The 13,652-nt window shown below is 27.4% G+C and overlaps 1 protein-coding gene across 3 annotated transcripts; it reads left to right on the top strand.

Annotated features, from left to right (window-relative positions):
• The first annotated feature begins 8,246 nt into the window (after positions 1-8,246).
• LOC111029652 (uncharacterized protein C3orf18-like) lies at positions 8,247-11,645 on the top strand. Of its 3 annotated transcripts, none has more exons than XM_022308753.1 (5): positions 8,247-8,731; positions 8,795-8,950; positions 9,019-9,159; positions 9,856-9,926; positions 10,649-11,645. In XM_022308753.1, exons 2-5 carry the CDS (start codon positions 8,795-8,797, stop codon positions 10,668-10,670), a joined length of 390 nt encoding a protein of 129 aa, XP_022164445.1. In that variant the 5' UTR covers positions 8,247-8,731; the 3' UTR covers positions 10,671-11,645. The 3 variants fall into 3 exon arrangements, with proteins under 3 accessions (XP_022164445.1, XP_022164446.1, XP_022164447.1); XM_022308754.1 differs by having other exon boundaries at positions 8,250-8,731; positions 9,859-9,926; XM_022308755.1 differs by lacking the exon at positions 9,856-9,926 and having other exon boundaries at positions 8,253-8,731.
• The last annotated feature ends 2,007 nt before the right edge of the window (positions 11,646-13,652 follow it).

Here is a 13,652-nt window from a genome sequence, read left to right as displayed (position 1 = left end):
TATAGAGTTCATACCTAGTATATGGGTAATTGTTAGTAATTTAATATCACTAAAAACATTAAACGCACAAATGCACAATACACACACACCTCAAGTCCATAAAAAAGTGAAAATGTTTAGTATAGTAAATGTATAGTTATACTTTTCAATGGCTTAGTTGTGTTAAAATATCGGTATATAATTAAGATTGATTTCTTTGATATAACTACAATTTTACATTTTACTCCCAACGAACCGTGTTATATATTTATATTGTACACAGTATATACATATACAGTATGTCAGTGTATGTACATACGTCATACATATTTTAGAATATTTATTGCTTATTAATAATTATACTATAGGTATATAATATAGTGTGTCTCACTGCTCTCCTGAACAATCCGGATAGTGTGACATAATATATAACCTTTTCATTCTCATTCCGGGTAATAACTAATATACATTATAATATCATATTATACTAATACTAGAAATAATTACTGTTCATTATGCGCGTGTGTGTAACTCTATAGGTACAATTTGTTTGGTCGTTTCAACATCATTTCCTTTTTACGAAAACAATTTTATATTATATTATGACCGTTCGTCGCGCAATGTTTACCATATAATTATACAGTTGTTTTGCACACTTTTTAAAACCATTTTAAACGACTCGATTTAAACGCACACTCCTGAAATCGATTGCTCTAAATCGGTTTATTTCGTGTAATTAAGTATTATATTTTATCGGTGGACTGCAGGTGGAGATCAGAGGTGACAGTATTAGTATGGCACAGTTATGTGTTGAAACTTGAAAGCTTAACCCTCCAATTTGCGATTTAACCCAAATAAATTTATAAAAATATTTATATTCAATATAATATTATTATGTATATTATACCTAGGTATATGCATTTTATTTGCTATGTACCTTAGAAGTTGGTCGAGTCGTGTGTTAAAAGTTTCTTTATTTTAAATTGTTCAAGACTTTAAATAGTAGTAGGCAGTAGCTGGTGGGGTTAAAAAAGTGTCAACATAAACGTTTGTATTGGTACTTGTGAAAAACCACCATAACGACTATTGTATAAAACCCACACACTGCTACAATGCATAATTTATTATACATTTAAAATACACGATTACCGTATGAGCCGAACTATATTTTTATTTTTTAAGTTTGAACACTCTCCAAAAATCACTCATGATTAACGTCCTGTGTTGTGTTTTTGAAATATATTTTTTAATTATCTAGTTTAGATAGAAAAAACTAAAAAAACACTAGCACGAACATTTAAATTTTAAAACTATGTGAAAATACTATTAAATTATATAGGTACCTAATTATCTTCAGAGGATGTAACACTGGCATTTGTTATCTCCGTATTACAAGTGGGTGAATTTACGCTCAGCAGATCACCTATAGCTTCGTTAGTTTAAAAAAATAGAATGAATCTACCTATTATGAAACTTGATGGTAAGAACATTACCTGTGTTTTCTCGATCGGGTTTTTACGATATTTTAATTTTTAAGTGATTTATGAGTATGTAAAATATTAATATTTTTAAATGTTCATAATTCACTTAAAAATTAAAATTTCATTTTCATTCAAAATTATATCATTTTGAAGTGTTATTTCTGACTGTAATATTACAGCCCTGACAGTAACTTTTTAGTGCTACTTCTGAGTCTTTCTAAGTAATAAGTATTAACTAATAGTGTAGGTAACTGTACATTATTTATGTTTATTTAATAGAGGCTAGAGTATTTCAAGAAGCTCATCTACTATTGAGTCTCAAATGGTTAAAGTTTATTACTTATTATTATAATTTATTATACTTATATTACACTCTTATATTGTTTGTGAAGTTTAGTTCAAAAAGAATTTCCATTTAAATAGTAGATAAGTAGTAACTGATTATTATTATTCTAATTATCTAATTACATCAAATACATTGCATTTATACATAACATACATACATAGGTAATTACTAGACCTAGGATTTTAATGACCTAAAAAATACACAAACATGCACTAAAAAAAATTCAAAAATTACTTAAAAACTCTAAAAATTAACTTAAAAAATGGCCAAAAAATGTACTTAGATGAGCAAAAAATATTTATTTTAAAAATAAATATTATTATTAATTATTAATTATGAACATAATAGACTTATGAATGTAGCCGCTTCCTGATATAATTATTCTAAAAACTCAATAAAAACATAAATTAAAATAATTTAATGAAAAATATATCATATTTTATTTTCACCTGTACACATATTATTGCATTGGACAAATGCACAATTAGATGATTCTTAAGATCTTCAAACAGGAAGCTGAGACGATAAAATGTTTTATATGAAGAAAAACTTCGTTCAACGTCCACAGAAGGAACAGGGGCATATTTGAAATGAACCATATCATTTAAAGTTAGGTCTTCCGAAATACCATCTCTACTTGTATTTTCACCGTCCACTGTCCAGAACAGCAGATATATTTTTTAAAACTTTTTCAGTTTGTTTGATATTGTTTCTCCGATTACATTAGGCGCAAGCGACAATATAGTCTCAATTTGTTTTATTTTATTAATAGATTCTGATAATAAGATTCCAGATGCCTCCAGATTTTTTACTACTGAAGGAATGAAATCAAAATTAGATTTTATATAAATTAGATTAGCCTCTAAACTTGATTTAGACATAAGTTCTTTTGCTTCTTTTATAATAGTCGAATCATCATGATTTGTTTCAAGCAAAACTTTTTTTACATAAGAAAAATTCTCACAATTGTAAATGTAATTTACAGCATTTAACCAGGTTCCCAATCGCGTGATTACGGGTTCGGGTTTGTTGAATTCCACGAGCATGCTTATCTCGACTGATGTGTTGTTGAATTGTAAATTTCTTTTCAGAGGCAACTGCAACATTACAAACTTTACAACAAAGCACCATACCGTCCGTAGAAAAAATATCGGCACCAAACTCGCTCACAAAACTACGTAAACAGCATCCTACTGTTGACTTCATTTTTGGCATTTTGTACAGTTAAGATCGGTAGAACTACATAGGTACGTGTCGAATTTACAACTAAAGCTTGTATACCTAAATGTCCTAAATAGTTATGGGTTCATTTGATATTTAATCTTATCGGATAAATCGACAATTAATTATATACTTTTTCAATGTCAATTGACTGGAGTAGGTAATTGCCTTTAGGTATTAATTGGGATTACCTTTACAGCACATATTAAAAAGCTTAAAATGAACAAAAATTAGTTTCAATACACAAAATGAACGTAATATTTGTAAGATTACGTAAAAATAACCTTAAAAATTCAATAAAATGCTTTAACACAAAAAATGCAAAAAAATGCAAAATAAAAATTACATATTTTAAATTGTTATATAACGAAACGAATTAAGTTTTTGGTTAGAATTGTATAACACTTAGAGAAAAAAATTTAAAAATCACCAAAATCTTAGCTCTAATTATAATCAATAACTTATAAATATAACAGGTAACATATTTCATAATGTATATTTCATAATCATAACCTTTACTATTTTTCACTTGAATATAAGATCAATTAGCAAATTTTTCTCAATTATCAATTATGTTAAATAATATTATCCAATTTATTGATTGTATTGTATTAACTGAATGTTGGCTTAACAATTGTGCTTCTAATATAAATATTGAAGGATTTCATACTTATGTAACAAAAAATAATAATTTTAATCAAAACAGCGGTATTGTATTATACGTCAAAGATTGTCATATGATAGAAAAAGTTAATGAAATAATTATAGATAATTGTAATTGTTTAAATTTAAGTATTTGTTGTAATGGGACTCGTCGTGAAATAATTGCTTTATATAGAGGACATAATAATAATTATACAAACTTTGAAACTAAATTAATTGAATTGATTAACAATATTACAAATAATAAAATAATAATAATAGGAGATATCAATATTAATATAGCAGATGATAGTAAAGATGAATTAAAATTAGATTACTTAAACTTGATGGCGAAATTGGGATTTTATAGTTGTATAAATGATTATACTAGAGTTTGTAATAATACCAGCTCAACTATTGACCATATTTTTATTAGAACTAAATATATTGATAGTATTAATCCTATTTTATTAAAATCACTAATAACAGATCATTATAGTACTTTGTTAATAGAAAAAAATGAAGTAAGGAAGGATGGCAACAAATCCAATATTAAATCATATTTAAATATTAAATTCTTTTGTTCTTTATTAGATTCAGAAAGTTGGGAACCTATTATCAACGAAACGAATATCAATAATTGTGCTGATAAATTTCATAAAATATTAAATAACCATATAAATAAAGCCAAAAAACATAAAGAATGTATTATTCCTTCAAATAAACGAAAAATCAAACCATGGATAACATCGGGACTAATTGCTTCAATAAGAGTGAGGGATAAATTAGGAAAAATGACTTTTAAACGATCGAATGATTTTCATTTTTTAAACTATTATAAAAAATATAAAAATAAACTATGTTCATTAATCAGGTACGTAAAAAACGTATACTATAGAAATAAAATAAAAAATAATTCTAATAATATTAAAAAAGTATGGAATATAATTGGAGAAGTAATAAATAGAGATATCAAAAATAAAACAAATATTACACAAATTACTTATAATAATGAATTAATAAATATTAATACTGATATAAACAAATGTGTAAATATATTCAATAATCATTTTATAACTGTAGGAGAAAATATAGCAAAACAAATTAATTATGATAATGGAATGACAGTTAAAACGAACTTAATTAGTCAATGTATTGATAACAATGATAATATAGATAATGGCAAAATAGACTATAAATATTTCAGTGAAGAAGAAATTATAAATATTATTAAAACTTTAAGGCAAGGTGCTTCACCTGGTTTTGATGATATATCTTCAAACTTATTAATAAAAATAGCAAACTATATAATAAAACCAATAACCTATTTAATTAATTTAAGTTTCTCTAGTGGTGAATTTCCAAAAATATACAAGAAAGCAATAATAACTCCATTATACAAATCAGGAGATACATGTGAATTAACTAATTATCGGCCTATCTCCTTAATATCAGCAATAGCAAAGGTAATCGAAAAGTGTGCTAAAATTCAATTAAATAGATTCATTATTAACAAAAATGCCTTAAGTAATAAACAATTCGGTTTCAAAGAAAATATAGGTTGTCAAGAAGCAATAACTTATCTCTCTAATTTAATATATAAATCTTTAGATGCTGGTAGGAGATGTTTGGGTATATTTTTAGATATTACTAAAGCCTTCGATTCTATATCTCATGAACTACTATTGCATAAATTAAAATCAATAATAGGATATAATACATTTTGGCGTTGGTTCAAATCATATCTCTCTAACCGGTTGCAGGCAGTTAAAATTAATGGATTTGAAAGTGATTCATGTAGACTTAAATATGGAATACCTCAAGGGACAGTACTAGGACCTATTTTGTTTTCAATATATATAAATGATCTACTACTATTAAATATAAATGGTAGTATATCTGCATTTGCAGACGATACGGTATTGTTTTTTGAAGGTGATAACTGGAATGAGGTAGAAACAAAAGCTAATATAGGTCTGTCAATTGTAAATAAATGGTTAGCTAATAATAGTTTAATGTTAAATAAAAGTAAATCTGTTTTTATTCCTTTCTGTATATCTAAAACTAATAAACCGGAACACATATCAATAAAATTACACAAGTCTAATTGTAAAGAAAAGCATAAAGCAATATGCCTTTCAAATTGTATTGACATTAGTAGAGCATCGGATGCGAAGTATTTAGGTGTAATTTTTGATGAACATATAAAATGGACTAAACATATAAACATGATAATAATACGATTAAGAAAATGTTTCTACATTTTTAAAGAGCTTAGAAATATTCTAGATATAAATAATCTAAGAATGATATATTTTGCACTAGCACAATCTATAATAACATATGGTATAACAATATGGGGCTCAGCTTATAAAAACGCATTAGAACCACTAATGATAACACATAGAATTTTAGTTAGAATAATTATGAGAAATTATTATTTAGATACTGATAATACGGAAACCTTATTTAAAAAACTTAAAATATTACCTATAAATAAATTATATAATAAATTATCAACAATAAAAATACATGCAAGTAAAAAAGACTATGAAATATTTAATGTATATAATACAAGATATGAATGTAATAATAATCTCAAATTACTTAAATGTAATACTACTTTAATGAAAATTTTTTACATAAATAGAGGAATTGAATTATTTAATAGGTTACCGAATAATATTAAGACTATTAATAATAATAATCTATTTAAATATAAAATAAATAAACTATACATGCAAATTCACGACGAGGCTGAATTATAATTATAATTAATATAATTAATAAGTGTATAAACGCATAAATGCACAAATGTGTGTTAAAAATATATTATTTCATAGAAATAGATATTAATGTAAAATAGAAATAAGAAAAATTATTAATTAATTATAGACTCCCTAATCTCACCACAAGCATCGCTTATAGAGATTAGGTATCAACACAAATTGTATCATATCGAAAATTGTAATTTTATTATTGTTGTTGTTGTTGTTGTTGATTAAATAAAATATACAAATGTTGTAAAAAATAAATTATTAATACTTAATAGGTACATTCATATTGCATATACTCGTAGACATTAGATATTTCATTATTCACTACACTTCTATGGGTCTACAGCATTACTGTAGTAAGTTTACTAAAAATTATACACATGGAAACATGAATAACATTCTCTTGTTAATAAAATATTTTAATATTATTTTCCACCTATCTTTCGCCAACGACCACACCACGTTGAATACACCAGTTCTCGTCCGATCACTGAAGTTAAGCAACGTCGGGCGTAGTTAGTACTTGGATGGGTGACCGCTTGGGAACACTACGTGCCGTTGGCATTTTTTGCTTTATTTTTAATGAATACTTAGAATATTGAATGATGGGATTCATTTTCCAATTGATATATTTTTTTATCCCTGTCATCACCTTTTGCAGTGGTGTAGCCAGAGGGAGGCCGAGGAGGCTGCAGTCCCCCTGAAATGTTAATAAAATTTAAAAATTATTTTAATGGTCTATGGTATTCGATCAAAAACTAAACCACCGCTGTGTACAAAATTGATCAGCCCCCCCCCCGAAAAAAAATCCTGGCTACGCCACTGACCTCTTGGAACATTATAAACTGATATATAGTAGGTAATAAACTAAACTATTTTCCTACGTGTAAATTAAATGCAATATAGCAATAATATTATAATAATAATGTATTTATGAGCATGTCCAGCGGCGGACCTAGGAGAATTTTATACGGGGTGTACCATAGACCTATTAAGAGGTCTTAAAAGGTCTATGGGGTGTACAGTGCTACGATTTTTATTATTCTACACTTTTATTAAACACAAAAATGAGTAGTAAATAATAGTAGGTACCTAAATAATATATTTTCTTACCGAAAAAAATTAAGGATTACGGTTTAAGGAGGTTGACTGTTGATGGTGCTATAGCTCCAAAGCACTTTCTTCGGCGCTCTTGATCACCATTCACCACTGCAGTGGATGTGTCTATTATCCAATGCCTATGATTATATTCCATCCATGATCTATTTAAGTACGTATATTATGTAGATATTTATATCTGTGATTACCTATAATACAAATATTGTGCAATTGGAAGTTGAAACTATATATAACTGTAGTCTGTATTTACAATAATTTAAATACACATATATATATATGTAGATATATATAGATATACCTATATATAGATAGATATTTATATACATATATGTATGCAGATTAATCCTAAAGCAAAAATATTAATTATTATTTAATTTTTTTTTTTTCAATAACCGCGTTTTATTGTTTGAAATTATGAGATCGGCCAGACTGCCAAGGCCAGGCTAGAGGTTCACCATGAAGACAAGAATATAGAAATAAAATATTCTAGTCTTCACTGTTCAGTGTTCAATAGGTTCACAAGAGCATAGAAAAGTGACTTACACCAAAGTCGTAATCACTGAATGCTGGTCGAACTTTCGAATTTCCGAAGCCACGATTATAGTTATATCTACCAAACCGCGGTTCGAAGAGTTCGAGCTGATAGCGACTAGCGAGTCGTTGAGCGTGATAAGGGAATTCGCTTGTCAAAAAATATTATTTTACCGTTGTCTGTTATTAATTATTATCACCAACTGCGGCTGCACGGTCGCACGGATTTTGGACTGAAATTTATCTCCGCGTTAGAATAATACATTTATAATCGTTAAAACTATATGATTTTGATCTAATTCTGATTTATTACGACTTAGTTACCCGTGCGCTTGCGCGTGGGTGTGTTATTGTTTGTTAGTATGCATTTATGCTCGCCATATAACTACAATAGTTAGTTGTCTTTAACAAACACTGTTCTCTGTTCGCTATTCGGCACGATGACGATGGTGTTGACGTCCCGGAGTTAACGTCTGGTTTTGTTCAATTATTTGATGTGCAGACGAATCTGAGGAGATCAAATTCATCGTCTTGGTCTATTCATCCAGCTGTGTCTGTGGTGAAATGCCATCGCATGAAGTCTTACCCCACAGATTGCCAATGTAAAAGACCACCCTCATCTTCAACCATTTACGGTAATGTTTGTATTATGTATTATGTAAAATTGTTATAATTTTGAACTACTGTTTTTTCTGAAGATGATGATAAACGTTTCCGTTACTAATCTCACCAACGATACCGCCTCCACTGCACTAGCGCCAGTCAAGTCTGTGGCAGTTCCACATCCACCTGTCCAGTTCAGTCCACTCACTGTTGTGATCATTGTTATTGTTGCTTGTTTGATGCTAGTTGGTGTAAGTGCACAATAATACTCTCTTCCCCTAGCCTATTTGTTTCAATTACATGACTGTGGTGTTTTTAGGTAATAATTGTAATTAGAAGAAAGAGAAGACTCGACAGGCTGCGGCATTCATTGATACCTTTTTATTCGTTTGATGCTAACGAAGAGGAAGACTGGGATTCAGATCTGTTACAACACGAAGGTGGAACTCAGACCATTCGTGTAAGTGATTTTGGATATTAATATTTTTAATTTTTAATAGAATTAAATACAACCTAAATGTATCGTTCCATTAAAAAATTATTATTAATATATACTTAAGTATTTTTTTATGAATAGTATTAAATAAACTGCAACAACTATGTTTTCTGATCTTGTATATGATTGAAATGTTTGAACAACCTTAAGTTTTATAAATTATTAATAGTCATATAAAATAATTGTTACTGATTATTTGTTCTGTATGAATTTAATGTCAAATATTTTATAAACGTTTAAATACAGAATGACATACTTCTTTACTGTGTTAAGGATTGTATGTATATAATATTATTTACTCCTTATTAGCTGTTGCTGGTATATTATTAGTAATGCTACATTTATGCAAACAATACTGATAATTTACTATTAATTATAACCCGTAGCGTTTAGAATTATGTACATTTTCTATAATCTATATTATGTAGCAGAAATATATTAGAACTTAATCACTTCCAGTTTTAAAACAAAACTACTATATTATGTAAACTGTAAATGTAAATGAATTCATTTTGTATTGAACACAAGTCATTCAGAGCTCAGAGGTTTCTTGATTACAAGTTACTACATACATTACTTTCCTACTAATATTTTATACATTTTCTCTCAACATTTAATTGTTTTACTGTTGTGTATAATGCTTTATTGGATATCTTTTAGCAGCATGGTCAAACATTTAGACACGAGGGCAGTTTCCACAGCTGGCATGAGAGATTTAGTCCGATTCAAAGGTTTTTTTAAACTTTTTTCCAAAAGAATAAATTAATAACAATTGCTTGATATTGTACTGTGTCGAATAACAAAATAATTGATTTTGATTTCATGTATACACATTTTAGTCATCTATTCTCAGTAGAATCACCTATAGTATCTAGATGATAATATTATAGTAAACTATACCTATTCTATTTCTTCTCTAGAAGTACCACTGTAATAGCCTAACTCTATAGTAAGTAGTATAGTTCAATTTCGCTACAATGTACTTGTCTTTATGTATTTGTTATTTCTTAAATGTTTCTATTTGATTACAATAAACACTGTTTGCTTTAATATAATTTAATTGTATGTATTTTCAGTTTGTTATATTCATTCATAATTTATATAGGTAACTATAAATTTTAAAGAAATATATTAATTAAATTTTTTTCATATTTGGTCCATAAGAATTAACTTTACCTTATATTTTATGTCTAAAATAAACAGTGTACAATAAGATGAATTATTCATATAATTTTATCTAAAATGTATCTAACAATAGCTTTTATATAATAATTTAGATGTAGCTAAAATTTTGCAATTTATTGTAATCCAGTGAAACAGTTGTTTGCTTGTAGTTTTGAATTGAGTTTATTTTGGCATCCAGTATCGTCTTTGATTCTACTTAATTGTGAAAATATTATTATTTAAGCCATTTCTTATTGTATATTAATTTTTTGATTGTAATAACTTTCAGAGCTATGGATCGGTCGAACTGAACATCATGGCTAAAGAGATAAGAAGCAAAAAAGGATGATTCTTGTGATGAAAATGTATCTTTTGCTTCTACCATTTGTGTCGTACAATTTTAATATTAGTTATTTGTAAGTTGTACATTGTCTGGTCATGGTACAAGTATAATTTTGCACGTTTCCATCCTTCACAATCCTATTTTCAAATCTAATGACAATCACCGTGTCACTCTAAAATTACAACCATATCCCATTAAGGTTGGGATAGTCTGTTCAAACTATGATCAGGCAATGCTGATGTAAGAGAGTATTTGTGTCTATAGAATTTGTAACTTTTAATGTGGTATTGTTGATGTTGTTGTTGTTGTTATTGTTGGCATTTTTTTAAAATCTACTTAACTGTATAAAATTATATAAATAATAAGTTAACACACATACACACGCCAACCACAAGCTTGATGCTCAATATATTTATATATTTAAGAATATTTATCATTTTATAGCTTTTGGTAGCACCTGCTCATCGTGCTCTCACTGTTTATTTTTATTTTTCATTAGCATATTATAGTTTTGATAATATTTAAGTGTTATGCCTACTTATTGTGTACATGCATTGTTAATTTGAATGAAATTGTGGTCAGTCTTTACATAGCTATAATTGACCTGAATATTTAACTGCAGATAAAAAATACACGTCTTGTACCAATAATTTTTACCATGTCCTAAATGTTGTCAACCGTGTTTGTTAATGAGTTTAACAAACAATAACTGCAAGATTGATTTTTTTTTTATGAAATTTAAATGTATACTCTTAACATTATAAGTCTAAGTTACAATAATTCCATAACATCAATTCATGTCTGATTAAAAATTGTTGTTAGTTAAATAAATATAAAACAGACTGAATTAGTTTATTAGTCACTTATTGTAGGGAGTTGAATCTGCTAAATGTTTTTATAAAAATATGTATTGTGTTGATTAAAATTCACCGTTATTTGCTTATGCCTGTTTACTTTAATTTATATTTAAGTTTGTATTTGTTTCAATTGGTGCTTCTCAGAGCTTGATATACATGATTATGTTCAATGACGCTGATCATATTTTACCTCAGCTATAGGTATTATTATTACTCACCTACAATAACAATAAAATAATGCACAGGGCATTGTCTTATGTGGCTAACTTTTTCTAAAAAAAAGTTGGGGATATTTTGGTATAATAGTATGCACTATGCAGTAAGTAAAAAAGAACAAATCAATGTCAATATTTTAGTAAGCAATTGTGTAACACTGTAATAATTACTTTATAATAGAGTGATGAACAATATAAATCATGACCTTAAGTGCTAAAGTCTAAAACATCAAACTCTATACTCTAAGATACAAGAGTGATAAAGCATACATAATACTTATTGAGTAATGCAAGCTTAATATGTATCTACCTACAAGGTACAATTTGGTAAATCGTGGAAGTAGCTCAGCAGTGTAGTACATAGGTGTGGACTTTACCTCGTTATTGAATAAATCGCTCAATCACTTTAACAGATTTAAATTAATTCAGCTTTTAAATCATTGTAGATAGAAAAAAAACGATTCTGAGTGGAGATAATATGTCACCTTATATTTTATTAATCATTTAATAACTCATTAAAAAATATGCTTGTGTTTCTAATATTTAAATGCCATCTTAATCAATAATCAAATTAAATAATTAAAACAATAGGTGCCTACTTAATATATTAACACGGACCTCTTTGATATAAGAATTTGTATTATTTTATGTATCTTTGGTAGATAAAACCAAACTTAGGTTTTATCATATTGACGAAACATAAATATATAATACAATCCGCCGCGATTGTCAATGTAGTTACAAAAACAATATGGATTAAAGATTCTAAAATTTCAGTTAGCAAAGCAGACATGAACAAGAAACATACTGCGATCCGTACGGTTTTTTCTTCATAATAAATCAGAATATTTTCAGACTTAAATTCAGCTGTAGGTATCTGATATATTCCACAGTGACCCACAATATCGGGGATTCCGCCGAAGCCCAAAAGCGTCGATGTTTAATGTAATTAAGTTTGTTTTCATATTTTTTTCGGGGTTAAGTTTACTTTTAATACTTTGAATAAATATTTAATATCACGAAAAAAATGCTACCCAACACGTGTAGTAGACACTTATTTAAATATTTTATTTCTGAGAGCAAAATTCATAAAATACGAGTTACAAATAATTGTCTTCCTTTTTCCGGTCCCCGATCGTAGGACAATTTTATAATTATAATTTATAACCTATTGGTAAGTACTTGAAATAGATATGAATTACGGCTTAATTTAGATACACCCGTTATAACTGATTACTCATAAGACACAATTTTAATTTATAACTGGTAAATTTTTTAAAAACCAACGTTAGAAGTTATAGGACACTGTTATTAATGTAGTGTTATACATATTTTATTGTTGTATCATATATTTACATTACATTATATCATAGTTATACCAAAAGAGTTACATATTAAATAACTAAGAATAACAATTTATGAACAATTTGTTGTAAATTAAAAATATTATTCGTGGGTACTTGAAACTTTTAAAGTTATTAACCTATATTATTATATTTTAAACACACAATGACTTTTCAAATGTACTTTTTTTGGCAAAAATGAATTTAATCTACTACGTAGTACTAATAACTTACTGGTAAAATAAATTACTTCAATCACAATAATATCATCAAATATTCTAAATTACTAAGTAGTATTATAGACTGACAGATCTTCTTCGCCCAGTATCGTTTTTCGTTTACAATCATTTTTTATATAATTTAATATAGCATTTTCAGTTTAAGTATTTGAAGATTGTAAACTGCAGTCTATAGAGTGTGTTCCATTTCCATATGTATATTTTTTTTTTGATTCTTAAAATGCATTTGCTTGCGGGTACCGTGCTCCAGTTCAAATTTTTTTTTTTTTTTGATTAATTTAATTTTAGTGTTCAAG

The sequence above is a fragment of the Myzus persicae genome, unplaced genomic scaffold (genome assembly GCF_001856785.1).
Source record: "Myzus persicae strain clone G006 unplaced genomic scaffold, MPER_G0061.0, whole genome shotgun sequence".
Taxonomy (NCBI): Eukaryota; Metazoa; Arthropoda; class Insecta; order Hemiptera; family Aphididae; genus Myzus; species Myzus persicae.
This window is presented reverse-complemented; position numbering and strand designations above follow the sequence as displayed.

Coding starts and splice junctions, on each gene's coding strand:
- LOC111029652 (XM_022308753.1), top strand. CDS start 8,795: ATGATGATAAACGTTTCCGTTACTAATCTCACCAACGATACCGCCTCC. Junction 8,951..9,018: donor CTTGTTTGATGCTAGTTGGT/GTAAGTGCACAA, acceptor TGGTGTTTTTAG/GTAATAATTGTAATTAGAAG. Junction 9,927..10,648: donor AGATTTAGTCCGATTCAAAG/GTTTTTTTAAAC, acceptor AATAACTTTCAG/AGCTATGGATCGGTCGAACT.